The sequence below is a fragment of the Hypoxylon trugodes genome (assembly GCF_022578975.1).
Source record: "Hypoxylon trugodes strain CBS 135444 unplaced genomic scaffold F4822scaffold_9, whole genome shotgun sequence".
NCBI classification, from domain to species: Eukaryota; Fungi; Ascomycota; class Sordariomycetes; order Xylariales; family Hypoxylaceae; genus Hypoxylon; species Hypoxylon trugodes.
Genome location: NW_026250024.1, coordinates 1,822,878 through 1,847,021, shown reverse-complemented (window position 1 = coordinate 1,847,021; position 24,144 = coordinate 1,822,878). Strand labels below are relative to the sequence as shown.

At 46.3% G+C, this 24,144-nt stretch overlaps 11 protein-coding genes across 11 annotated transcripts; 7 read left to right on the top strand and 4 right to left on the bottom strand.

Annotated features, from left to right (window-relative positions):
• Positions 1 to 549: 549 nt before the first annotated feature.
• F4822DRAFT_416759 (uncharacterized protein) lies at positions 550 to 1,391 on the top strand. The gene is made up of 3 exons (XM_051459377.1): positions 550 to 767; positions 820 to 919; positions 976 to 1,391. The coding sequence occupies exons 1-3, from the start codon at positions 667 to 669 to the stop codon at positions 1,045 to 1,047; spliced, it is 273 nt and encodes a 90-aa protein (XP_051310715.1). The 5' UTR covers positions 550 to 666; the 3' UTR covers positions 1,048 to 1,391.
• A 164-nt stretch (positions 1,392 to 1,555) lies between these two features.
• F4822DRAFT_416758 (MFS general substrate transporter) lies at positions 1,556 to 3,763 on the top strand. The gene is made up of 3 exons (XM_051459376.1): positions 1,556 to 1,830; positions 1,923 to 2,309; positions 2,366 to 3,763. Exons 1-3 carry the CDS (start codon positions 1,642 to 1,644, stop codon positions 3,359 to 3,361), a joined length of 1,572 nt encoding a protein of 523 aa, XP_051310714.1. The 5' UTR covers positions 1,556 to 1,641; the 3' UTR covers positions 3,362 to 3,763.
• Positions 3,526 to 6,213, bottom strand: F4822DRAFT_378290 (major facilitator superfamily transporter). Its single transcript, XM_051456366.1, has 15 exons — positions 5,972 to 6,213; positions 5,644 to 5,913; positions 5,513 to 5,583; positions 5,353 to 5,463; positions 5,279 to 5,305; positions 5,179 to 5,221; positions 5,081 to 5,123; positions 4,943 to 5,033; positions 4,878 to 4,891; positions 4,711 to 4,827; positions 4,250 to 4,655; positions 4,121 to 4,192; positions 4,023 to 4,069; positions 3,768 to 3,972; positions 3,526 to 3,714 (listed from the first exon to the last, which is right to left on the bottom strand). Exons 1-15 carry the CDS (start codon positions 6,188 to 6,190, stop codon positions 3,690 to 3,692), a joined length of 1,761 nt encoding a protein of 586 aa, XP_051310713.1. The 5' UTR covers positions 6,191 to 6,213; the 3' UTR covers positions 3,526 to 3,689.
• Positions 6,214 to 9,630: 3,417 nt separating this feature from the next.
• F4822DRAFT_378185 (uncharacterized protein) lies at positions 9,631 to 11,191 on the top strand. Its single transcript, XM_051456365.1, has 7 exons — positions 9,631 to 10,059; positions 10,112 to 10,234; positions 10,285 to 10,398; positions 10,448 to 10,458; positions 10,519 to 10,603; positions 10,656 to 10,859; positions 10,919 to 11,191. Exons 1-7 carry the CDS (start codon positions 9,786 to 9,788, stop codon positions 11,029 to 11,031), a joined length of 924 nt encoding a protein of 307 aa, XP_051310712.1. The 5' UTR covers positions 9,631 to 9,785; the 3' UTR covers positions 11,032 to 11,191.
• A 401-nt stretch (positions 11,192 to 11,592) lies between these two features.
• F4822DRAFT_416745 (iron reductase domain protein) lies at positions 11,593 to 13,227 on the top strand. The gene has a single exon (XM_051459375.1). It carries the CDS (start codon positions 11,752 to 11,754, stop codon positions 13,144 to 13,146), a length of 1,395 nt encoding a protein of 464 aa, XP_051310711.1. The 5' UTR covers positions 11,593 to 11,751; the 3' UTR covers positions 13,147 to 13,227.
• On the bottom strand, positions 13,213 to 14,954 carry F4822DRAFT_416741 (uncharacterized protein). Its single transcript, XM_051459374.1, has 6 exons — positions 14,440 to 14,954; positions 14,264 to 14,386; positions 14,087 to 14,211; positions 13,952 to 14,036; positions 13,686 to 13,889; positions 13,213 to 13,634 (listed from the first exon to the last, which is right to left on the bottom strand). The coding sequence occupies exons 1-6, from the start codon at positions 14,702 to 14,704 to the stop codon at positions 13,549 to 13,551; spliced, it is 888 nt and encodes a 295-aa protein (XP_051310710.1). The 5' UTR covers positions 14,705 to 14,954; the 3' UTR covers positions 13,213 to 13,548.
• Positions 14,955 to 15,097: 143 nt separating this feature from the next.
• On the top strand, positions 15,098 to 16,604 carry F4822DRAFT_416740 (uncharacterized protein). The gene is made up of 2 exons (XM_051459373.1): positions 15,098 to 15,748; positions 15,810 to 16,604. Exons 1-2 carry the CDS (start codon positions 15,679 to 15,681, stop codon positions 16,190 to 16,192), a joined length of 453 nt encoding a protein of 150 aa, XP_051310709.1. The 5' UTR covers positions 15,098 to 15,678; the 3' UTR covers positions 16,193 to 16,604.
• A 21-nt stretch (positions 16,605 to 16,625) lies between these two features.
• F4822DRAFT_433470 (uncharacterized protein) lies at positions 16,626 to 18,163 on the bottom strand (the record flags this gene model as incomplete). The annotated part of the gene is made up of 4 exons (XM_051461848.1): positions 16,626 to 16,736; positions 16,792 to 17,749; positions 17,805 to 18,003; positions 18,067 to 18,163. 4 exons carry the CDS (start codon positions 18,161 to 18,163, stop codon positions 16,626 to 16,628), a joined length of 1,365 nt encoding a protein of 454 aa, XP_051310708.1.
• A 2,041-nt stretch (positions 18,164 to 20,204) lies between these two features.
• F4822DRAFT_378120 (uncharacterized protein) lies at positions 20,205 to 20,867 on the top strand. The gene is made up of 3 exons (XM_051456364.1): positions 20,205 to 20,426; positions 20,511 to 20,602; positions 20,671 to 20,867. The coding sequence occupies exons 1-3, from the start codon at positions 20,293 to 20,295 to the stop codon at positions 20,838 to 20,840; spliced, it is 396 nt and encodes a 131-aa protein (XP_051310707.1). The 5' UTR covers positions 20,205 to 20,292; the 3' UTR covers positions 20,841 to 20,867.
• A 42-nt stretch (positions 20,868 to 20,909) lies between these two features.
• Positions 20,910 to 22,393, bottom strand: F4822DRAFT_416732 (geranylgerany transferase type II beta subunit). The gene is made up of 2 exons (XM_051459372.1): positions 21,926 to 22,393; positions 20,910 to 21,870 (listed from the first exon to the last, which is right to left on the bottom strand). Exons 1-2 carry the CDS (start codon positions 22,293 to 22,295, stop codon positions 21,245 to 21,247), a joined length of 996 nt encoding a protein of 331 aa, XP_051310706.1. The 5' UTR covers positions 22,296 to 22,393; the 3' UTR covers positions 20,910 to 21,244.
• Positions 22,394 to 22,540: 147 nt separating this feature from the next.
• Positions 22,541 to 24,121, top strand: F4822DRAFT_416728 (uncharacterized protein). Its single transcript, XM_051459371.1, has 2 exons — positions 22,541 to 22,643; positions 22,736 to 24,121. Exon 2 carries the CDS (start codon positions 23,115 to 23,117, stop codon positions 23,775 to 23,777), a length of 663 nt encoding a protein of 220 aa, XP_051310705.1. The 5' UTR covers positions 22,541 to 22,643; positions 22,736 to 23,114; the 3' UTR covers positions 23,778 to 24,121.
• The last annotated feature ends 23 nt before the right edge of the window (positions 24,122 to 24,144 follow it).

Genomic DNA, 24,144 nt, shown 5'->3' with positions numbered 1-24,144 from the left:
GTATTAACGTTTATTCGGTAGTTGAAATTACTCTTTTACGATCACCTTTATTATGTATCCTATTATTTACATGCTTGATCTACACTAAGCCCCAGCGGTTTGGACATTGCTACATTCAAATCAAATAACAAGGCATTATAGATTCAATAAAGTATTCAAACGATCATTTCCATGAAGTATTGATGGTAGTTGAGCTTTCTCCATGGGTCGACTTCCGGGATATTTTTAAGATATATATTCCGAAAAGTTTGCCTAGAGTTCACGGTGCTCTATGGTGTCCCCTATTAGACCGGAACGGTTGACCCCGGACCATTCTCTACTCGCCCCGCACTATACCCATCACATAATATAAAATATTTACTATTCTCGGCGAATGAGAATAGACATTGCATTCTTAGTTATTTCTGACACATAATCCGGAGGCATGGCCTAGGTTGCAGCTGATATGCTCGGCTAAAGTCAATAATTAAAACACACCGAGAATCTGGAATGCGGTAAACACCATATTACTAGGTAGATCAAGTTACTATATCTGTTCTGGTGTCATCTGGGCAGTTCTTAAAATACTAACAAGGACTACTCACGCGTTTGTCGAGTAAGATTGCTTCATCTTAGCTTTTTATCTCCTAGGCTATCTCAACACCATACAACACCTTTATTAACATCATGAAGCTCTCGCTTGCATTTTCGCTATGGCTTGTTGCGGTTCTCGGTCAACAATTTCCTGAATGTACCCGCGATGTTGCGGCGACTGATGATTGCGCCGAGTAAGTGGTCTAGGAAAGAAGGCATGACTAATACTGACTTATGACTTGTTAGTGTGATTGACGCCAATGCGTGTTACAACCAGTTCAGATTCCAAAACAACCAGACCCTCTCATGCATTAATGGAAAAGACAACAATGAAAGGGCCCTGAAGGTAAGATTTACATCAAGCAAAGCTATTGAACAACGAATTTACTAACCCAGATAAAGGCATGCAAGTGTTGTAGCTGCGTTGGGAAGGTAATGTGCGATTGGGTTACCAAACAACGATTCCAATGCTAGGATATATATGAACCTCAATAAAAGTCAAGATGAATAGGGGCTGAGGATGCGAGGCGAGGAGTGTTGAAAAGGGGTTTGATTATGTAATTATATCGAGGAGAATGCTGACGTAATTTGGAAGTACAAATCTAGCCCTACCCCTAACCCCAACCCCTTTTCTGAGAGTGAGACATTGAATGACCTCGTTTGCTTAGGGTTAGAATAAATAATTCAATTTTTTGGGAAAACCTGTGGTACGGTACCTACCCTAAGGTTATACTCAAGTTACCAATTATATTTTATTAGGTGTTTATTCGCACAGAGCGATGTTCACTAAAGAGGACGTTCGTCTTGTGTTCTATCTTGTAAGATTCCGCACCCAGTCTTTTTGGCTATCCACGAGATTTCCCTGTCCGGCGCTCGGCTTCGGGGTCGGTTTTTGTTGTGATTGGGGTAAATTTCTTTAGTATAACCTCCGTAATCCAGGTCTCGGAGCTCGGCTTTCGTGGATACATAACTACTTTCCTATTCTCGACTCATCTATTAAAAACTTGGGTAAGGCTGTAGTCTTTCTTTCCTCAATCATTATTCTTGTAATTTCTTGCAATTGGCATCATGTCGGATTCACGTCCACCCCTTGGTATAAGGAATGCGGATAGCATACGAATCTCCGGCCCGGAGTTCGCCGCTCAGGGGCCAGACCCCGATTTTAACGTGAAGGATCTGGAGAAATACCTTACACAAGATGGAGTCATAACGAACGATCCGGATTTAGGAACTACAGGAGCTATAGATTCATATTTGGTTGGTAATTTTGTTTTTCGCTTGTATCATTTCTCTTTATTCTCCTCAATATGTATCTTCTCATATATGTCTGCTTACACCTCAATCTTCAGGTTACTTGGGACTCGCCAGAAGACCCCGCTAATCCGTTCAATTGGCCCCAATGGATGAAATGGGCGGTGACACTCCTTACCTCCCTAGGGGGTATGGTGACCCTGATGTCATCGACAATGATGGCACCCGCCCTACCTGCCATCTCCCAGGACCTCCATACTGATGATGCAAGAACGCAATTGACATTATCAATATTCGTCCTTAGTTTCGCATTTGGACCAATGGCTTTGGCGCCTATGACTGAGGTCTTTGGTAGAAAACCGGTTTGGCTTTCGTCCTGCTGTTTCTACATCTTGTGGAATACCGTCTCCGGTTTTTCGCAGACAAATGAGGTTATGATTGCGAGCCGTTTCTTCGCCGGACTGGGAGGTAGTGTTCAATATGCTGTGGGTATACTGATTGATTTGCTGGGAATGCAGTGAGTTGTTAACCACCGTCATAGATCGAAAACCCAGTTCTAGCCGACTGTTGGCGACCCGAACAGCGTGGACTCTCCTTCGCGATCGCTACTTTCCTTCCCCTTTTCGGTCCTGCTCTTGGCCCAATTATCGGTGGTCTACTTACTGGTTCTGTCGGGTGGCGATGGCTTTTTTGGGTCTTATCCATTTTCGACGCTTTGCTCATGGTCTTGGCATTCTTCATTTTCCCTGAGACACACGCTGATACTATTCTCCACCGGAAAGCTAAGAAATTGCGCAAACGGACAGGCCATGCGTATTATACCGAGCATGAAAGGGGGGGTAAATCTCTCTCTCGAGTCCTTGCGGTTAGCCTAGTACGCCCATGCCGATTGTTGGTAACACAACCCCTAATTCAACTGATGTCTTTCTATCTTGCCTACAATTATGGTATCCTCTATATCGTCCAATCCACTTTTGCTACTCTCTGGATCGAACACTACAACCAGTCAGTTTCCGTATCTGGGCTCCACTATATCGCTATAGCAGTCGGTTGCATCATTGCTGCTCAGGTTGGGGCACGTGTGACGGACCGTCTTTGGCAACACCTTCAAGTACGCGCCAAAGGGGAAACACAGCCCGAGTACCGCGTCCCCTTAATGATCCCTGGCGCGATAACCATACCAATTGGACTATTCATGTATGGTTGGACGGCACAAGTAGGTGCTTTCTGGATCTTACCTGATATTGGTATTGCCATCTTTAGTTGCGGGATTATACTTGGAACTCAGGCAATGCAAGCGTATGTTATGGACTCTTACCCAAAACACGTTGCCAGCGCCAGCGCAGCAAGTCAACTACTTCGGAACGTTGCAGGCTTCGCTTTTCCTCTATTTGCCCCAAAAATGTATCAAACTCTTGGGTATGGCTGGGGTAATAGTTTGCTGGCCTTTGTTTTTCTTGGGGTTGGCCTGCCTGCACCACTCATATTATGGAAGTACGGTGCTAAGCTAAGGGCCAAAGGAGGCCCCCAGATATGAAGAGGTGGGTTTATGCGATATAAGGTCGTGCAGTCAGCTCCGTATAAAAGAAGTTATTTGTGTAATGCTCCCCCTATTGACGCTTGCTTAGTAAACGCGCTTAGTCACTCTTATAAGCCGACTCCCCTTTACATAATTCGTGCAACACGAACAGAACCCATAAAGACATTTTGAACAACTCAGGGGTGACTATATTTTTAGAAAATGTGTTTTCTTAATAGTCATCCAGGTATTTGAAACTCGACGCTGAAGTAATGCCCTGTTCGTGCCTTTATATCTTTGACTAAATACGCTAATATTGTTCTGTGGGTGGATGGTAGGTCGCTGCTTAGGTCGCGAAACGGAAGTCAAGTCTACAAGTAGATGGGTTAGATAGTTTCAAAGTTAGAGGGAGAAATAAACTCACCTCTTGTTGCCCTCATCGGTTGTGTTCTTCCTGTAATGCTCTTGCTCTTCGGGAGTCATGGCGTCCCACTTCTTCGCTTTCGAATTGTTTCTCCACCTGTAGTAGAAATATGTAGCTGGATATTGTACAACACACATCCATACGCAGATGACTAGTAGACCTTTGTTCGCTTTGAAGTAGCGTGGTGCATCGCTAGATTGGTAGACTGTTTACTCAGCACACATAGTCCAAGCATTGGCGGGGTGAAACACTCACTGTTCGCTCCAATCATTCCACTAACTTGAACCCACATATTGTAAATCCTAAGAGCTCGTTAGTAACGTAATTGTGGAAATATGAGATACTTGACGTACGCAGCAGATACTGTTCTGTTCTGAACGGATCCAGCATTCCTACTTGTCCAGGCGACTTGGATTGGATGCGTGCTTATTTTAGTCAGCTCATCGTTCGCTTTACCAGCAGAGATTGTTATTGGTACTTACTATGGGAATGATAAAAGAACTGTTGCGATTGCGAAGTATACCCATGGGCTGATCGGGTCGCCCAGAGCTATCAATGCGGCAAAGCAGGGCAATAGCCAAGCATCTTCCGCCATCGACACGAAACTCCTATTATTTACCAACTCACTGACGGCCGTGATGATTAACATTGTTATACTGGAGGCTACGACGTTCGGGATTGTAAGTAAGTTGGTCTGGATGACGTTGAATCCTAAGCTTCGGAAGGAAATCGTCAGGTATTGGCCGACGGGGTATTTTGGTATGCCGAATAATAGTCCCAAGGCGTATAAGGGCCACATGTCGTAGTCTTTTGAGCATTCCCAGATTTGTCGGACGGAAAGACCTTGTCGATTGTACATCCCTCCTTTTTGAGGATCGTCTCGAATGACTAAGCTGAGTTAGATACGATTCGTGCGCAGGTCCGTAGGCTTAAGGCGCCTCACCTGAGTTGACTATAATCTTCTCTTCCCTTTCGGTGAAATACCCCTTGGGGTTCCACCAGCTTTTTGTTCTTGCAGGGGATTGAGGCATGAGAAAAAAGGAGGCGATCCCCACCAAGACTGCAGTAAAGTTAGAATGATCAGTATCGTAAACATTGGACTCCTCTTACATGTAAAAGCACCCCTATAGATGTTAGCAATGATTGTATACTCATTTGTTAGGATTGCGACTTACTCGATAAGGAACAGCCATCGCCAGCCTTCATATCCGAGGATTCCACGCATCGATAGAAGACCAACGGCACTAAATCCGACACCGATATCGACTGAAGGAACGTTAGAAGAACATTTCAAACAAAGGAATGGATCCTACCTAGTTGCGAAGACATCCAGTACCAAGCTAACCTAATTGGGAGCTACGAGAATAAGTAAGGGTACTCGGAAATACCGCTCGTTATGAAGGGCGCTTACTGTTTTACCGGTGTAGAAGTAACTAAGGTAAAGAATCGTATCGCTATCGATAAATCAGTAAAGATATTCCTAAGGTTTCTAGAAGGTAGTAAATACTTACGGGATAAAACCGCCTTGGAATGTTGCACTGGCTAGGTGAGCAAGGGCTTACGTTATTGATGCGATGCAACTTACATCAAGTATCGGGTTGCAAGGAACGATGCGCGACCTTTAAGGAAGAACTGCATGGCGGAGATGACGCTGAAAATGCAAATTTGCAACGGGATCCAGACATCAGGCCCGATACTATGAAGGTCAGCGAAACTTCTAGTACTTCAGCCGAGATCTGACTGACCGTTTAGAGATGAGCTGCGACGGGAGTTCGGCAACAAGGAAGCCAACTCGTGCAATAGTTTGACCCAAGTTCTATGACTTATTAGTATTGAGGCCTTTCTCCTGTGCACGATACCTTAGCATCCAACTTACATAGTCGCTCTTAGAAAGGCCTAGATCGTCAAGCATGTTATCCGAGACGGCATTGGAGATGTTTCCTCGATCGATATTCAAAGCTGCGAACATGATGCACACCCAGACCATGATCTTCCAATCAACCTTACGTCGCACTGCCCTCTCTTCCCTCCAGGTCCAACGGAAATTGGGGTCGAAGGCAGTCCAATTTTCCCATTGTGGATGAATGTAAAGTTCCTTGTATTCCTCTACGTTTTCGGAATCCCAGATACTGGGTTGCGTGGCAATCTTCATTAGTTTAGCAGCGAGTTGCATTTCTTCAAGACAAGACACCTATCTAACGTACCGCGTCGAGGTCATACTCTTCTCTTTTTGGACCCTTTCGAATCCTAAGGAGGCGTAATACAGCGTCACCGAGGACCGATTCCGTGCGCTGGGTCTCTTGAACCGCTAGAGCCGTTGCTGTAGGGGGCGTTAAGTCGTCAGAACGTCCATCGTCAATCTTTCTAGATGATGCCGAATCATCTTTGTCGGACAATGTGGCAGTCGTTTGATGAGAAGACATCCTGTCTCTCTAGGTATTCGAATGAAGATAAGCTCAGTGTCACACTTATTGCGCCTCTCATGTATATAGATTAATAAAATATATTAATAGACCTTCCAAAACTGACATGCGCAATAAATTGCCAGATTTAGACGAACGAAGCGCATTTATATCAGCATAAAGAATTGAAGGTGATTTCCGTATTTTCACATTTCACGCTTCAGCTCGTTGGTACTCCACCACAATAATGGCGACATCGTGATTATTTAGGTAATAGCCCAGCCGAAATTTTAGAACCATCCCGAGGAGATCTGAAAAGTGGCAGAAATTGATATATGCCAAGTATGTTACGCCACTTAAATTCTGTCTTGCGCAATTGTTCGCTGTTGCCCCCGTTGTTCATCATTGTCCAGTTGAATGTCGTGCTTCGTATTAAACTAATTCTGTCAGTAACCCGTGCTTAGTCTCAAGCTATGTCCAGGGGGGTCTCCGTTTTGGAGCCACACTAGTTGCCCTGTATTATAATCAGGGTACCATTTATTGGCAGAATACCGCCGACCCGAACACCAATGTTATGATAGATCAATGCAATCGTCGAAAAATCGGCATAGCTTCTTGCGGTACTCAATTGTGTCTCATTGACCAGACTGAGCTTCAGCTTTGGTCGCTCGAATGGTTCAAACCATCATAATCTAGCTTCATAATCTTGAAGGGTCTGGGCTGGCTAGATCGTAACGACGGGGATGAACTGACGTGGCCCGGGCTTGTCGAACGGCAACCAAACTGATGTTATCAGTCCGAAGAACCAATGATTTGAAGGAATCTACAACCTTCCCATATCGTCGGGTGGGGGTGTGATCACTCGGACAACATACCAATCGAGACACTCCCGCTTATAACAGGCAATCCCGCCTCTTTGGTACCGACTGGGCGGGAGGGTGAGATACTGGACTAGAATGATTCTAGAACAAGATAAACTAAAGGATTCCGATAGTCATGGATGGACAAGCCATTGCGCCAAGGTAGTGGTTGGGTCCTCTTGGGTAGCAGGTATGTAGTACTTGAATTCTAGCGACATCAACGACATATCTTAACCCGACATTGAAACGTTCTGTGCGGTATACCAGCATCGATACTGAAGTGGCAAAGTTGGAACCGAGCTAGGTGAATTTTGCGGAAAGGGGGTGGGGGTCAACCTGTTTACTTCCAATATGCCTGTCTCGCCATTACAACAGTCACCGAAATAGATCCTCAAGGCCAGCTTTTAAAGTGCAGGAAACTGCTATATTCCATTACCATTAGCAATGCGATCATATAGTCATAAAAAAGGAGCAGTCGTACTCACTTACTAGAGTTCCCGCTCACTCGTTGCATCCGATCCCTTTTTCGTCAGATACCCCATTCCGTTGCAACCCTTAACATTCCCCACCGTAATATTCATCCTGTCCCAGATCCATGGATTCCGAAGCCCCGGCGCCGGTTTTCCTTCTGCAAGAAGAACAATAATGACAAGGGTGGTGGAAGCAGCAACCGTCACCTCACTCGCACTCACGTTCTAGATCGCAGCATACCCATAGCCATATACGCTTACGGCCGGGAACGCAGTACCACGTGGATCGTACATTCTTCGGTACTCCGCCGCGATGCCCTTGATATGTTAGCCACAATATAAACCGCGCGAAATAGCGGGGAAGCAGCCTCCAGGCACGAATTCCCTGACAATAGAGACGACAGACAGCCTTTTCGACTCCCGCGCTCGTCGTCGCTCTAGCAGTACAGACGTACGGGGACGCGTCTAGTGAACTTGCCAAGAATCTGAACGTCCCATACCGCCTGTCTTTATGCTTAATATGGCCCATGCTGTCACTCCCGAGTCTCTAAGGCCGGATATGACACACACTCCGCACGCCCGGTTGAGCGAGCATCGAATTGGAGAGCGTAGTTTATATGGAAGCCGAATGCAATACGGGTCGCCGATGCTCCTCGAGACGAGAGCAGTGCCATAGCGGCGGGGATTTGAAGATGATATAGACAACAATGGGCGTGTTCCAGGAAGTTATAGATATGACTTAGATGCCTAAGTACATATACTGCATCTTCTACCCTTCGTTTCTAGCTTCAATCTAACAAGGGGAGTTTGCGGGCACACAGAGGTTGACATCCACTGCCACGGAAATATTGGCAGACCACGCGTCAATTGCGACATATTGGACGACATCGAGGGGAAATGTGGGTATCGAGTCGGTTATCGAATAGTTCCCAGAGCCCGGTTGAGGATTATGAATACCTCTCGGGTGCTTGAATCTCGGAGTCGATCATCTCAAAGACAGTCTGCAGCCCAATACGGGTCAGAAATTTTGATGTCCGTCTTGAAACGGTCACTATTTCGGTCGGTCAATCGCGTTCGAGGAGCTCCCAAAGATCCGAATAGACTAGTAGTCTCGATGCGATCAACATAGTCGTAGGGGTTCTCTATTGGCGATGGTTCCCGAGTTCTTGACGACTCCGTTCTCGCCTTAGTATACACGATATTCTGTTGAGAAGATGCACCCGTCGGAAGAGTTACGGAGATTTAATCTCAGCTCGGAGAAAAGAAAAGCAAAGGCAAACGCCTCTCAAGTATCTGCAAGCCTCCTTCGTCATCGATATCAGGACTAACCACGAAGGTAGAACATTAACATTTATTCTACTCCATTATATCTCCGTAGCAAAGCAATGTGACGATGCAGAGAAGACTATATTCAGAACTAGAAATAGGGGTGTGATAAACCGGATGGGGGTGAGTCATACCGACGGGAAACCTGAGGGTACCCGGACCAAGACCGGAACCGCCCGCAACACCAAGAAAATACAACCTAATTACACGAAAATAAAGGTTCAGAGCTTCATGTCTCCCCCATAACAGAGCTTAGATTTTCATCGCGGCATCACATCTGAACATGCGATAGATAATTTTACCGCTAGGGGTATCTGGTGGCCTCCGAACAAGACACAATGGCTCACGGCCACATAGCAAGGTAAACACACGCCGGCGTCATATTACCACAGCTGCTGACACGCCATTTCTAGCGAGGAATAGACGGGCACATGTAAGTTACCTGGCGTTATTGTCGTTGCGGTAGTGCCTTGGTGAAAGACACAGGGAGAAAGGATGATCCCCCCAACCCTGCAGCTATAGCGGCCCGCACTTAGCCTACAGCCACTAATGCACGGTAAATTACAAGGGATTTCCACTACATCCATCTTGTAATTATAAGAAGTAAGCGCTATAACTTGACCATGCATTTCATCGCATGCCTCGAATGAAACCATCCAACTCCGTATACGAATCCAAACACCATCTGACTTTTTCAATTGCAGCTTCGCAATTGGTACTCATGGATTCCGACGTACCGAAATCCCATTTATGCATTGTCAATTATAGGATCATTCTTCTCATTCGACAGAGACTACTTCGCGCAAGCCTTCGGAAGCATGATCTCTTGAAGGAAATGAGGCGTCCACGTCTCGTTCCCATCTACTTTATACACTTTCTCTATAGTTTTATCTTAGGGTAATCATCTTCGAGATGATAGAGGTTCTTTGATTTTTGATTGTAGCCCTTTTCCGAGTAAACATGTCTTTTCTCTGGGGTCAACGGAAGTTTTCTTTCGGGGCTCGCCAAGAGTATTCAAGGGTGATTGATGCTTCACGAAACTCATCCGAAACTTCCCAAGATAGTTTATTGGGAAAGGAGATAGAATTCTTCCGTCGAGAACCTTCATTTTGGAAGCGCAATGCCTCATTAATAGTAGCAAATTCTCTTCTGTTTGTCGTCTATATCGCAATTCTTGTCGCCGTCGCCTCCTACGTTCCACAACAGTGTCGCCAAGGTCCCAACCTGATAATTTGTTAGTTCCCCCGTCGAACCGGCGTTAATTACTGCATCGCTAATAAAAACAGCCCCCGCCTATGAAGCTCTGGAGTGGGAAGAGTATACCTTCCAGGAGAACTCGCAGCTACATGGTCCCTTCTCTGGCTATCCGCGGCCGGAGATTGATGAAAATTGGGATAAGCTCTTGGACGGTATGAAAGCATCAACATTCCAGCAGCACCGGCTGACAACTCTCTTATAGCTGAGAATATTATTCTGGAGCCCGAGGTATTAAGGCACTACGATCGCGAAGACCTAGGCGTTGCCGTTCCAGAGGGTGGGGGATATCTAGGTACTCTGAACGTATATCACGAGTGTAAGTCTCCGCAACTTAGGCATATAGGAAACATGCTGACAATATTCAGTACATTGTATTGTACGCCGCATGTTCTGAATTCATCTCATTTAACGCACACCTCAATTCTAACCTTTCCAGAAACGACTTTGGCAATATATGTATCCCGAGCATTATTGGTCTGACCTTTCGGATGCTCAGCGGGAGGTCAATAGACTCCATAATGGCATGTTTCCAATTCAACGCACGCATCGGTACTAAGGGCTAACTATACTCAGAGCATTGTCTCGACTTCCTTCGTCAATCCTCCATGTGCCATGCAGATATTGGTCTCATTACCTTCCAATGGTCTCCAGATAGCCGCATTCCCGTCGCGAATGCTACAACGCATCAATGCGCAAAGTGGGATAAGATTGATAAATGGACTAAAGCCAGAACTGTCGACATGATGAAACCCGGCTGGCTCGTCCATCCTACGAAAGGTACGTGTTATAATAAAATCATCCTCGCCAGTAAATACTGACTGTTGCGGGGAATTCAGGCCCTTCCTTTCCTCTAGGTGAGGGTAACCGCCTTGGCGCTGTAAGGAAGCCTCAAGAACCACATTTAGTTGGCCACGAAAGTCACGAAGGACATGCCAGGCGGGGCCATTGAACATGTTCTAGATACATAACCTAGCAACACGTGTGGTATCTATATAAATAGGGTAGTTCAATCCTCATAAATCTGGGTGATAGCAAACTTGACAAGGAGGAATAGGAGTTTAAAGGTAGTAGAGATTATCATCATATTTTCATAGGAGGTTACTTAGGTTTTTTGGTTATACCAGTTTTAGTTCCCATCGCATATTTTACGCTCAATTAAAACGTTCGTTCTCGGCATTAAGAGCACAGTTAATCTCGTCAAAAGACTCATCATGTTCAGTAAAGGGGCATTCGTGAGCCCCCGCCTATCTCGCCCCTGGCAATGGTGACTAGGTAGTCTCAAGATCGTCATCTAAGAACCATACAAACCCAATCTTAACATGCAAAGTCAACCGCTTTATCAACTCTATACCTAGGCCAAGATGAAATCGAAACCGATGACCGCGGGGTTTCTCTTAGTCCACTAGGAGTAAGATTATATGCAGTCATCATAACACCGCGCGTAATCATTACCCTGCATATCACCATGCTACAGTGCATTTGTATTGCATCTCAGTCCACACCAAATAACTAACGCTGAGGCAGCTTACGTCTTTCTATATCCGCATCAGAACGCCGACTTTTGCCGTGAGCCGAGGAATCGAAAGAATGGACTATTTTGCTCTCCAATGGACTCCTCCCTACTTCGAACCTGATCTCTCTCACACTTAGATGCGACAGAAACTCCAACATGTATTTTCAAGCGGGAATTTCCTTCATCACGCTGTTTACCAGTATTCTCCCTCTTCTTAGCATCGCTGCATCAGAACCGGTCCAATACTGCAAATATGGCGCTGGGACTGGAGTGATCGACTTCTGCATGGGCATGTTGATGCACCACAATGTCACTACGGACTCTCATGATCTCTATCTATCCATGAGCGTCACCCGATCAGAAAGCACTCCGCTCGGATGGACCGCGCTCGGGCTGGGTGAAGTCATGGAGGGGGCTCTAATGTTCATCGTCTACGGTGACCCAATTTCCTCCAAACAACCCATCGTCAGTGTCCGGAAGTCCATCGGCCATAAGCAGCCAACTCTCGTCACTAGGGAGGACATGAACGGGTCCGACGTACGCGTAATCCGTGCTGATTGGCATCCATCGCCCTCGTCGCCAAACTCTGCTGTGGCGATGGTATCGCTTGTCTGTTACTCCTGCCATCTCTGGCCCGGCACCCAGATCTCCGCGGCTTCAACATCCCAGCCTTGGATGTGGGCATGGAACTCCAAGCAGGATATTTCTGATTATACGTACGACGTTCATTTGAAAATGCATGCGCATCACGCCGGAGCAGGCGGGTGGGGGATTTTTTACGTCGACATGTCGCGATCGATCAATAATTGGCACAATGCACCTAGTTTCCCGCCTATCAGACCAGGGGTACACGCCTTGGGTGCTAGCGATAACCCGGAACTGTCAACATCCTACGGCTCGGCGTGGTTTAAGCGCAACCCAATACTTCACCTTCACGGTATGATTATGGGAATCGCATTCTTACTGCTTTTCCCAGTTGGGGTCTTAGCCATACGGTCGGGCCGCACCAAGGCTTTCAAATACCACTGGATTATACAGGTTGTTGCGTCAGGACTCACACTTGTCGGCTTCGTCTTAGGACTTGTGCTTAGCCGCCAGATCAATACCGTCCATCAAGTGGCTGGGATCTCTCTCGTCACATGCCTTGGTGTTCAGAGTATTCTCGGCTGGCGCCACCATATTGTCTTTCTTCGCCTTCGTCGCCGTACATGGCTATCCCATTCTCACATCTGGCTTGGAAGACTCATGATGATCGTGGGCTGGGGTAACCTCTTCACCGGACTTCTCCTCCGTGGGTATTCCGGTATAACTATCGGATTAGTTGGATGTCTAGTGGGGTTGGAAGCTGTTGGGCTCACAGCTTGGTTATTATGGATCAATATCAAAGCTTCTCGTGAGAAGCTAGCGAAGGAACCACCTAGTGACGGACATAAGAGTAACGGTGTCGGCTATTTTGCCGTCGGTGAAGAGGAAGAGGAAGAGTGTGACACTTCTTCATCTTCAACTAATTTAGAGGATGAAGAATCAAGACCCATGATAGAGAAGGCGTAGGTGACCAGGGTATGCTGTTTGAGGAGAAACATGAGCATAGATGGATCCATACTAAGATCTATTGACGTTTAATATTATACCATAACTTATCGATTAATTGGTTACAAGTTAACACATCGAGCCTTTGAGATTTACAGGAACAGTTGGACCCCTTTTTCTATGAGTGACTGCTTACCCAAATGGACATCCATAACCCGGCGCCCCAAAGTTCCATCACGATCCATTAGATACTCCGCGGGCACAATTTTCACCGGGAATGGTTCTATTTGCCATATATCACGACAGACACATGACACATGTGGAACTCAGATCCCTACAGGTTCAAATTTGTTTTCTCTAGTTGAGCGATATCTATCTCATATAACATCAAATAACACAGCCACTTAAAAACTAATTGTCGCCCTATTGCTCCGGTGGCACGGGTGGTAGAGTATGCTCCTCGTAGCGCGGACCACCATGCAAAGGCTCGCCATCCGGGTATGCGGGTCCTATTTTCAATTATCAGCATTTTCCTCACCCCTACGAAGCGCGCAACTCACCTAAACTAGGATGCACCAAGTATCCAGGCTCAAACATATTGACTGCTCTTTCGGCAGTCCAGTTCGAAAACCTATCCCAGTCGATACATCGATGTTCCGTTGCCCTCGCCGTTGGCTTTACATGATGGGGGTTCCAGCTATATGTAATAAGTCCGACATCCCCGTGGCAAATAGCGAATTTTCGCAAAGTACTCAAGCAGTGTTCTAGGGTAAAGTGTTAGCCCCCGTGGCGAGACGTACGTTTTTATAGCAAGCTGAAGCAATACCACTATGAACCCTATTTTTCTCCCTCTGAATATCATCGAGCTGTGGCCAGTAGATCTCTTGATAAAGATGTTTATGAAGCCACCTCTGAGGTCCGGTTAGCGCCGTGTGCATAAATGCATGGGTGTTCTTCTTACAATGCAGTGGATTTCATGGTAAACGTTCAAAGTTCCGATGTACCCGGAGCCATCCGGTAAGGGAATGGCGGTTTCCTCTCGCCCAAAACGACGTACGTCTTCCTTAGATATCCGGATGTTCATATCTGAAGCCTATCAGTATTTCGATAAGTACAACCATGCCATTATAGGACTTGCTTTTTAACAATCCTTCCCATGCTTTTTCTAGCTCTGGCCTTGGATATCCAACATACGGTTCAGTCAAACCATCCCCCTCAGGCCATGGACCTGTATTCCACTTCAGTACCTCGTTTGCAGGAGCTATAATTATCAGTTAGCATACCTTAATATCAAACGTTTCTTGTGTAACTTACAGAATAAGATTTCCTTCCGTAGACTCGAGTTCCAAGCGACCAGGGTAATTACCGTAATGCAATACAAAGAAAATAAGACTATATGAACATAGATGGCGCGAACATGCCGTCTCCAAAATGACTTTCTCTGTTTGAATTTCCTAGTATCTTGTGTAAGAAGTGTATCGTCATCGCTTGAGCCACCTAATGACTTTCTCCATACATAATCATCTTCATGGGAGTCGTGGGCTGTTGCTAATCCAGATTTCTCCAAGGTGAAGTTCATTTTGGGAGGGCTTCACGTAGGCCCGCAACACACTTCCAGAGAATTACCAAAGTCCAAAATTTCCGAATGAATTCATTCCTTTGCCAAAGACAAGAGATTGAACATGATTACCATTGCGCTCTTGATTGTCTAGGAAACTTACAACGGTCTGGCAGGAACTCGTTCCCGTGAGATTTCTAGAATAGTCCGTAGCAACAGGATTTTACCGTACATGAACGCATTGTCACCCGCATCTCCACCTCCAGCCTCCTGTCCGTTTACTCGTGTAACAATCTCGGATCCGAGCTTATTTTCGCCGAGCAAGTCCTGCCGCTGCATATGGCGTAAGACAGGTAATCAAAGATCAGCCGGCTCCCATTGGGCTCCGGAGTTTTTCTTCCTGCTACTCTCACAGCTACCCCTCCCCATCTTACCGTCGCATAATGTCTAGATGAACCCTCTCGATGTATTGTCAATCTTCGGTAACGTAAAGTAACATGAGGCCGCTTACAGGGCATAATACGATTACTTGACGAAGCAGGTAGTACGACAAAGTACCTACTATCCCCTTATGCCAGGGTTGGGTACCTAGGTAGCCACCTCCCTCGTGATTCAACGATACGGTCGCGTAATGGCGAAGAAGACTTAGCCCGTCACTGAATAGTCATCACCGGGTTGATTCTTGGTCTGCAAGATAAGGATATTCATGCGCGGTCAGAGGGGTAACAGAAACAATGGAGGACGCAAGCCGAGATGATTCGGTTTTAGTGACGTGCGAGACTTTCGTGAGTGAATAGTGTTGACAACCCAGCTAGACGAACTTCCCAATAGATCTTCTCGATAGCTCGATATAAGGTCACGATTGAAGCCACTGTTAGGATTCCAATTTGACAAACCAACCTTGGTATCACGACCAATATCACATTGAGACTCATCTTAGTTCAATAACAACAAGCCGCAGTCGACGCCAACACGTTCTCCTCGCATCATTCACAATGAAGTCATCAATTCTTCTCGCTCTCGTTCCCTTCTTCGTCGCCCTCTCCGGCGCCGTGCCTGTCGGGAGTACGTACCCAACCATCTCCAATATTCCTCTCTCACTTCATTCCAACTAACCACCACAAAGACAACTTAACTCCAGCGATTGCCAGAAGTGCCGACGAGGCCACCGAGTATGTCACCGACAAGCGCAGCGCCGACGAGGCGACAGAATACGTTACAGACAAGAGAAGCGCCGACGAAGCCACGGAGTACGTAACCGACAAACGTAGCGCTGACGAAGCAACCGAATACGTCACCGATAAACGCAGTGCCGATGAAGCCACTGAATACGTCACCGATAAACGCCGCAGCGCGGACGAGGCCACGGAGTACGTGACTGATAAACGCAGAAGCGCCGATGAGGCGACTGAGTACGTGACGGACAAGCGCAGAAGCGCCGATGAAGCTACGGAATATGTCACCGATAAGCGCAGCGCTGATGAGGCTACGGAGTATGAAACCGACTAGTGGATTCTTTCATGGCCTGGTAGTTTTCCGGTTGTCAAAGCAAAGTCCCTCTTATACTAGGAAAGGATTTATGACCGGGCTACATCATACTAAGCATATATGTAAGGCGAATTCTGTGGGAAGGGGTGATGCTTCATGAAGTTAAGCTCTGGAGTTACGTCGGGCTTTGACAACATAGATTATCTATTGAAAGGGGTACTAAGAGCAATGGTACTTCTTCAATTCTAGTCAAATTAACATGCGGCTTCTGATTATGGCCCTCGTTTAATCTTGGCATGCCCCTTATTTCCTTTTCTTGGTTGAAAAAACTAGTGGCAAGACGTGTGACACTGGATTTTAAAATCACGTATCTATCCAGGGGAGTCATCGTAAAGTCAAGCCCTCCTCTTGAACATCAAAATTTCTAGATATGTTTTCAATAGGAATATACGTTTTATTTCCTAACTAATGTACTTAAGAATGAAGAAACTAGTTGAACATTTTGTGCTGGCCGTAGACCCATGGCATTTCCTAGCTCAGTTAATAAACTCCAAGTCTCGGGTGCCTATTTATACATCAGTCAATGGCGATCGTATTGCAGCAATTCTTGGTACACTTACATATTGTTTAAAAACCCTTCTGTGTTCTTTGGTGGCTTCATGGTCTTCTCTAGCTGATATCGAATCGAGCTTGCCAAGAAATTTGTCATCATCTGCCCCTTTAGTGCTAACCAGATCTAACGACTTCATCTCATCAATAAGTATGTCTTCCGCACTTCGCATAACTCCCTCATGGAAGTTATGCGATTCTTGTGCATCCCAGCGCTTAGAACTTTCATGTAACGCTACGAGTAGTTTTCTGAGATGTCGCCTCTTAGACAAAGCTTGTGCAGAGTGTAGTGGAGATTCTGGTGGGAATACAGAGGTGTAGTAGGCAGTAGCCATAGAGTCGACGCTGTCAAACCCAGCTTCGTCTATTGCATCGAGAACTTTCTCAAGTCGTAAAGCCTCGTCCTCTTGGGGGCTGTGCCGGAAGGATTCCGCCCGCATGATATTCGCGGCCTGAAAAATATGATCTTCAGACGCAGTTAGTCTCGAATCCATCGGTGCGTATGTAGTTGATGTCAGGAAATCCCCGGCTTGATTAGCGCCTGCATTAGACACAGCGGAGATTGCCTGTGAATGCCAATGCGGTACATCAGATCTATCAGAACCTCGGGAACTGTCTTGAGACGCAATTGAGTTATGGCGATCCTTCGCTTGACCCTTGTGTCCCATTCTGAGAGATGTGGCTTTTTCAGGCGAGATTGGGGTTGCACAGTTGGTATCGGGCGATACCGAACCGTGGGCGCTGCTGAAAGGAGCTTGAGACACACAGTCGTGATTATATCCTGGTAATATTGAGTTATTGGATGAGGCTATACGGCCATCCCGAGACAGTAGCTGTATCTCATCCTCGTAACTCAAGGAAACGGTGCTGAGGATGCTAGGGCTCATCAATGTGCCTATTTCTCTTGGGAAGCTCCATGGTCCTGAGACGTCCATTGCCCGTATAGATAGATCTTGCGATACATCCGTACTACGTAGATGAGTTAGCAGTTTACTAGCAGTGTCTCGAGGCTTGAAATGTGTACCCTGGGCTTGTGATGTAAAGCTCATGATCGCTACCCGCCTCTGGAGGAATTCGGCCGTAGTTTCCAAAGACTTCTTCATTATTACGACCATAGTTTCTTAGCGAGTCTCCTTCTATAGCGACCATATGCGGCCACCCCTGTATCATCTCGGGAGGGTCTTGGCTTTGCTCGCTCGCCGCATTGCTGAGGGATTTCTTTTCTATCGAGTATGTTAGGTTGGGCGAGGCTCCAGCGGCGCAAAAATTGCACATCCTTTACGTACTTTGTCTATGCTTCCTCTGAGCAAGCCTATTCTTTTTTCGGGCTTTTGCTAAGGCTTCGTCCTCCGGCTCGAAGGATAGAGCTAAAGGTAGAGACATAGACACTTGCGGAGCCTCCTCCCCTGCCAGCCACGACACCTGTGTCTTCCGAGATTTAATTAGCAGCTCGACGAACCCTACCTACCTACCTAAGCAGTTTGCATAAGCTTTTTATCCCGCATAGGAACTTGGATTCGTAATAGAACACCAACGATAGGATAGCCTATTCACTCGGTTAAGCGCCTCTTCTGATGTTGTCATACCTTTTCAAAGCCCCATGGGATGCCATGTCTCAGTCGGCAGAACGACGCCTCGTTCCGCAGCTAATGCGCAACGCACACCATACCGCTAGTCATAGGACTTGATTAAGCTTAAGTCCAGAAGGTTCAGCTCGATTTTGCAATCTAGTATGCTGACCACCCATTAAGATGACTGGCTCTTGAAGTTTCAGGGGCATCACCCACAGTTCAGGTTAGTCCGAGCCGACAGACATCTAATTGGGCTAGCATATCGCCACATTGATCGTCGCATGGTATTGGTTCATAAATAATGGCCGAGACGGTCGTGTTTAAGATGTCATCCTCTGCCCGGTTCGGTTGAACGGTGGGAAGCGGTAAGATCTGGCGAGAAACTGGCCAATTCAGGTTTAATATTCGACGCCCTGTACGACGTTGTGTGACGGTGCCAATCACGTCGACTACGCCGCTTTCTCACTGCAGACCGCTTGCGTAAACCTGTCCGAGCTTTCGTGCTCGGAAGTCGGAGTACGCGGATGAGTATGCCGAGACACCAGTCAGCAACTAACAGCGAGTTCTTCAGGGCCTCACAACTTGCTGCACGCAATCTATATGGCACACCAATTAACCCACAGCTTGTGACTGAAGGATTTCAACATAATGCCCCTTTGCTTGTTAGACGGTTTACCACGAATTATCAAATTCTTAGGCCGAGTAATAATTCTCTCGTTGTTCGACGCCCTATCAAGAAAACTCATAATCACAGAAGCCCTGGTTCCCTGTCTATCATAATATCGGCGATGATGTTCACTTCTTAGGAACCATTCTTGCGGGATGAATGTCGCAGAGCTATTGGAGGTTGTAGTGATAGTAGAGTCAAGACCTCCATTGAGTTTACCTAGGTACCTAGGTATGTTAAAAATGCTCTTTGGTTTGAAACTGGATCGAGATCGATAATCTTAGAGGCTGAAAGATGGCTGGGTGGCGCCATTTATACCCCTCTAGCTTCTTTCCCTATGGCGAGATTAGCGGAGTTTCAAGGGTTATTTTAAGCCACATCTTGGTAGATCGCCGGTACAAGTAAGCCGCTAAACAAACTGGAAAACTTAAAAGGTCACGAAAATGAAACTGAGAAACTGAGAAACTGATACGATTCCGTGACAATAGCGCCTTCTAATTGCGTCAAGACATATTCACATCACTAAGAAAAAGAAAAGACGCTAATCCCAAATTCATTAGGAACGTCCTAAATACTAAATACCTAGTGCCGATTCAATACTCATCACAATCCTCTAAACCTCGACTAGAAACTCAACTAGGTCAATCATGATTTATACAATATCAACGATTAAGATACAGTTATTCATATGACCAATTACTTGTATCAAAACGTACAATGTGCGGGGTGAGTTTTCTCGCGATGCAAGGAAGACTATAAGTAGGTCACCATCCTTTGTCAACGCAGCGATGATCACGAACCTCCGCTTCGGAAACGACGCCGCCCTAAATGACTACTCATGATAGAGTTGGAACCCCAGAATATAGCTTATCTGTAGGTGATGCCGAATCATTTCCGTCCAATCGGGGTAGGCAATTGAAGCTAGGTTAGGCGCAGATCCTGGAGCTGGCCGAGATAATGCAGGGGCACACGCCCAACCAGAGCTGTCGACCCCGCCGTAAACGGAAACGGTCCAGGTGCGCATCGCCGGTCGAGAGTCTTCCTGTGTTAAAGAAAACAAAATACTACTCTTATCTCCTGACCGGAGGTAGGAAATAGCAGCTAGGGAGCTTGTCCCGGCCGAATTCGGGATTGGAGACGGAATGTTCATCGGAATCTATTAGATGTCTACTAAGAGACAGATAGGAAATGTGACGTATAAGTATGCTTGTTTGCTCGACTCGGGTTGAAGAGTCTACCAGTGGTAGCTCGCTGTGAAAAGAAAGCTTGGAACAATGGGATCGATCTTCAGTAAAAGCAAGGACTCGCCCACGGGCCCCGTCGCCATGAGCCATTACGCCAAAGCACAAACCGTTAAGCCTCCACTAATTGCAAACGACAACGCTTTTCTAGGAGACGTAGCTTCATCGTGAGTTCCATAAGCCTACCAATGAATTGAACTTGGAGGTAGATATAGAAAACGGTCATAAAATTGCTAACCTCACAATTATAGCGAGACAATCGACCCAGAAAAGCCGATATCAGCTGGGTTCTACCGCTTGGAGAAAGGAACCCCTCTTGTGTACGAGTATACATACCACGAGAGTAAGCCACATTCTATTCAGAACCAATGGTAGGAGCTTAATCACTAATCAATATTTCCATGTGTGAAGTGAAGGTAATTGTGGAGGGGAGTTTCGACATTAGTGACGAAGCAGGCAATAAGGTGCATGCTGTCCCTGGTGATGTCTTTTACTTTCCCAAAGGGAGTAAGATTACATTTACGACGGATGACTATGGGCTTGGCTTTTACTGTGGGCAACGTAAAAGGGATACGGCGTAATTGTGTATCTTTAGGGAGACATTATGGTGTTATTACATTACATAATAATGAAATCATATCCCCATGGCGTCTTGAGTGGACTTGGTTGATATAATATTGAGGAATCGTGAATAAAATGTACAAATGTAGCCCTTGAGCCTAGCCATGATATAAGAGGTTAGGGGTGGAAGGAGATGACAATTGAAGTTTAATCTACTCTTGCCTTGTATCCTATCTACCATTTGGTTGAGTTATAGTAGGTTATTAGATTGCAAGAGACGAATTTATATAGATACTGACTACCTAGACCCAGGCAGTGTTCATTGGGGGCGGAATCCTTTAGTGAGGTTGAAGGAATCGTGCATGAAAAAATATAGGCATTGATTAGCTGCCATAATGAACCTTTGTTAGAAGCTGTTGCGAACTTAACTTGCTTTCCCGAATACACGTTCTATAGTGTACTTCGGTAGGCAATACACAGGATCAATAGCTTCCACGCCGGGATATTTCAGCAAGCTCAAGCCGGTCAGGCCGAACATGGTGTGCCATACGTCAACCATATCACCAGGTCGATCTGAAAGACCACCCTGTTCGGTGTCTTGACAGCTAAGCGTAAACGCGATGAGCTTTTCTCGATCGATCCAATGCGCGCGACTGAGGATCTCTAGGCTGCTAAGTACCCACCAGTTGTAGCATACATCCTCTTTCTTTTCTGGTCTCCCGTTTAGGCCACCGTTGGGGACTTGCCTCTCGCTTAACCAAGCAGCTAGCTTGTCAACATCAATCAGATCTTTGCGCCCGGCTATCGAGAGAGCGGCCAAACAAGTAAATATCTGGCCCGAATGCGACTCATCCCCAGGACTGACACCATACCCCCCATCGGAGTTGGCGCAAGAGACGATATAGTCAACTGCCTTATTGACATCGACTAGATGCAATAGGCCCATGAGGGATAGGGCGTTCAAAGCGCCATATAAAAACCTTGTATCTTCTTCTCCCCATTCGTCGCCAGCGAATGTGCCTGTCTCTTGATTTTGTAGGTCTGCTATGACTGAAGCGTGGATCAGCTGAGGCAACAGGAGAACCAGGATGAATTGGTGACTCACACTTGCCCACTTGAGCCTTACCATTACCCTTGCCGCGTTTTTCTAGCTCGTCTAAGGCATCAACCAATACTAGAATCTGCACAGCACTGACGGTATACAACATATGTGCATCATGACCTGGCGCAGCTCCAAAGCCACCGTTCTCGTGCTGGCACGAGAGGACAAAGTCTATGGTCTCGTCTCGAGGAAGGGCATCGGGATGTCGGAGCATATGTAAGGCGTTCAATCCCCAGTATAGTCCGTTTAATCGAAGATGTTCGGTAAGCCAGTATTCGTACTCATCTTTCCTTGTGTCTAAGCTTTGTATGTATTTGACATGTGCTTCGGTCGCAAGTTGGAGCTCGTCTGGAAGGTTCTGGATTCCTGTCATCTTTTCGCGAGGAAAGTGCGCCGATGGAAGAGGACGTGGAAGATTGGCGACGTGTGAGTTGGTTAATGAATTGATTGTGTTCGATTGATGCCGCTACCTAGGTAGGCAACAGGACGCCTGGAGCAAACAAAAGCTTAGGCTTCTACGGCGGGGGTAGGCATCTACCGACTAGTGTTCACCGCCCGGCAGAATCTAATATATTAGCTTAAGCTTCCCGCTTGTATGCCTAGGCACTTAAGCTTTGATACCTACATCATCTCATACACACGATTCCGACACATCTAATCGTATTACTGAGACATTCAAGATGCCTGCGAATACAGAAGGCGATTCCTTCTCAACTGATAAGTTCGTTTCCCGATTCAAGTCAGTCAAGTGACAAAGCAGGATTTAGCTCCTTAGTATCGTTATAAGTTGGCGCTGAAGCATTTTGATAGCAGGGTTCTTCCTGCCGGTGGCCATTCCCATTTTACTCGAGATGACTTTGACCGTGTCAAGGAAATTCTAGAGGACATTTTGGACAGCCTAACACGCATGCCAAATGAAGCCACATTGGAGTTTAAAGGGCTTGGATGAAATATTTTCAAAATCTTGAATATTTACTTAATACCCAACCTATTTCCACTATCAAGCACGTATTGAGAAACCAATCTGAAAGGGTCGCCAACGTCCCTTCCCTTCCCATACGAGTTAAGCGTTTACGAACCAGGCAGAAAAGTATTGGGTGACTTTCTAATAGAAGGCCCGGCAGAATACAGCATTAGAGACGGGTGGCTAAGTATCCCAACAAGGTCACTCACTTTTCGCGACTCTGTGGCTATGGATTTGACCGAGTATGTTAGAGAGTGCGCTACCGAGGCCATTATGTCGATGCAACTTGGCTCTAGATTCCACGCGAAAACAGGCTGGAACATTAGTAATGGGATGGCATACGTTAGACCCAACGGCGCTCTCTACTACCTTCAAGGAAATGAGAAGTGGGATAAGAGGACATCTCCCGACGTAGCCATCGAAGTTAGCCATTTGAACCCGATCACCGAAGAGAGAATGCGTGTGTTATTTCAAGCAGGGAAATCTCGCCTGCGAACGATTTTACATTTGCATCTAGCGCGCGACGGCTCTGATGGTGGTTTGGCTTCGAAGTTTCGGACTACTGTTAATATACGAGTTTGGGAAGGTAGGGTAGATGAGACGACGGGTGATTTTACAATTGCACCTGCCTGCGACATGCTAAACGTACGAGAGGCCTTGCGCCAGAATCCGCAGGCGGAGTTAGAACTTACAGGGAAACAATTCTCTGCGTCTCTTGAGCAGGTTCAAGACCTCAAGATTAAAATTTCTCTACGACTGGTGTTGGGGATAGTTGACGGGGAATGGACCTTTCACGAAGACGAATCAGATTCAGCAGAGGATGAGCCATCTAGCGAGCACCCCGGTGAGAGTCGCACAGTTGCCCCAGTAAAATTGGGCAGTTCAGGGTGATGGGCTTGGTTATTGACAAAGGATTCTAGTAAAGAATACGGAAGCAGATGAGTGGCATCAAGTTGGCCGTTTGGGGGGGTACGGTATGGGGATATGGCCCTTATGCTTTCTGTGTAGCATTTCCCATCGCGTCACTGCTATAATTGATGCGAAAATTTCATACCTTACCTAGGTGGGTATGGTTTTCATTATTATCCCAGGTTCTCACCGAGCAGTGAAGAAGACTCATTTTTATAGGTAATTACCTACTTATATACATGAGTTACGAAGCATGATAATAGAAACGAATGCCTAGTAACCTAAGTAGTTCGCTTCGGACTAATTTTAACACTGTAAATATGAGCATCTTACTACGATTTCCAGTAGT

Bases quoted from the DNA above. Each gene is read 5' to 3' on its own strand.
- F4822DRAFT_416759 (XM_051459377.1), top strand. From the start codon at position 667: ATGAAGCTCTCGCTTGCATTTTCGCTATGGCTTGTTGCGGTTCTCGGT. The intron at 768-819 runs GTAAGTGGTCTA...ATGACTTGTTAG, and splicing joins GCGACTGATGATTGCGCCGA to TGTGATTGACGCCAATGCGT. The intron at 920-975 runs GTAAGATTTACA...ACCCAGATAAAG, and splicing joins ACAATGAAAGGGCCCTGAAG to GCATGCAAGTGTTGTAGCTG.
- F4822DRAFT_416741 (XM_051459374.1), bottom strand. From the start codon at position 14,704: ATGAACTTCACCTTGGAGAAATCTGGATTAGCAACAGCCCACGACTCC. The intron at 14,387-14,439 runs GTAAGTTACACA...TGATAATTATAG, and splicing joins ACGGAAGGAAATCTTATTCT to CTCCTGCAAACGAGGTACTG. The intron at 14,212-14,263 runs GCAAGTCCTATA...GATAGGCTTCAG, and splicing joins ATGGGAAGGATTGTTAAAAA to ATATGAACATCCGGATATCT.
- F4822DRAFT_416745 (XM_051459375.1), top strand. From the start codon at position 11,752: ATGTATTTTCAAGCGGGAATTTCCTTCATCACGCTGTTTACCAGTATT.
- F4822DRAFT_378185 (XM_051456365.1), top strand. From the start codon at position 9,786: ATGTCTTTTCTCTGGGGTCAACGGAAGTTTTCTTTCGGGGCTCGCCAA. The intron at 10,060-10,111 runs GTTAGTTCCCCC...TAATAAAAACAG, and splicing joins AGGTCCCAACCTGATAATTT to CCCCCGCCTATGAAGCTCTG. The intron at 10,235-10,284 runs GTATGAAAGCAT...ACTCTCTTATAG, and splicing joins TTGGGATAAGCTCTTGGACG to CTGAGAATATTATTCTGGAG.
- F4822DRAFT_378290 (XM_051456366.1), bottom strand. From the start codon at position 6,190: ATGTCTTCTCATCAAACGACTGCCACATTGTCCGACAAAGATGATTCG. The intron at 4,193-4,249 runs GTAAGTACCAAT...GACTAAAATAAG, and splicing joins GTTCTTTTATCATTCCCATA to CACGCATCCAATCCAAGTCG. The intron at 3,715-3,767 runs GTGAGTTTATTT...ATCTACTTGTAG, and splicing joins ACCGATGAGGGCAACAAGAG to ACTTGACTTCCGTTTCGCGA.
- F4822DRAFT_416728 (XM_051459371.1), top strand. From the start codon at position 23,115: ATGGATTTGACCGAGTATGTTAGAGAGTGCGCTACCGAGGCCATTATG.
- F4822DRAFT_416732 (XM_051459372.1), bottom strand. From the start codon at position 22,295: ATGACAGGAATCCAGAACCTTCCAGACGAGCTCCAACTTGCGACCGAA. The intron at 21,871-21,925 runs GTGAGTCACCAA...TCCACGCTTCAG, and splicing joins TAAGGCTCAAGTGGGCAAGT to TCATAGCAGACCTACAAAAT.
- F4822DRAFT_378120 (XM_051456364.1), top strand. From the start codon at position 20,293: ATGGGATCGATCTTCAGTAAAAGCAAGGACTCGCCCACGGGCCCCGTC. The intron at 20,427-20,510 runs GTGAGTTCCATA...TCACAATTATAG, and splicing joins CTAGGAGACGTAGCTTCATC to CGAGACAATCGACCCAGAAA. The intron at 20,603-20,670 runs GTAAGCCACATT...CCATGTGTGAAG, and splicing joins CGAGTATACATACCACGAGA to TGAAGGTAATTGTGGAGGGG.
- F4822DRAFT_416740 (XM_051459373.1), top strand. From the start codon at position 15,679: ATGAAGTCATCAATTCTTCTCGCTCTCGTTCCCTTCTTCGTCGCCCTC. The intron at 15,749-15,809 runs GTACGTACCCAA...ACCACCACAAAG, and splicing joins CGGCGCCGTGCCTGTCGGGA to ACAACTTAACTCCAGCGATT.
- F4822DRAFT_416758 (XM_051459376.1), top strand. From the start codon at position 1,642: ATGTCGGATTCACGTCCACCCCTTGGTATAAGGAATGCGGATAGCATA. The intron at 1,831-1,922 runs GTTGGTAATTTT...CTCAATCTTCAG, and splicing joins GAGCTATAGATTCATATTTG to GTTACTTGGGACTCGCCAGA. The intron at 2,310-2,365 runs GTGGGTATACTG...CCACCGTCATAG, and splicing joins GAGGTAGTGTTCAATATGCT to ATCGAAAACCCAGTTCTAGC.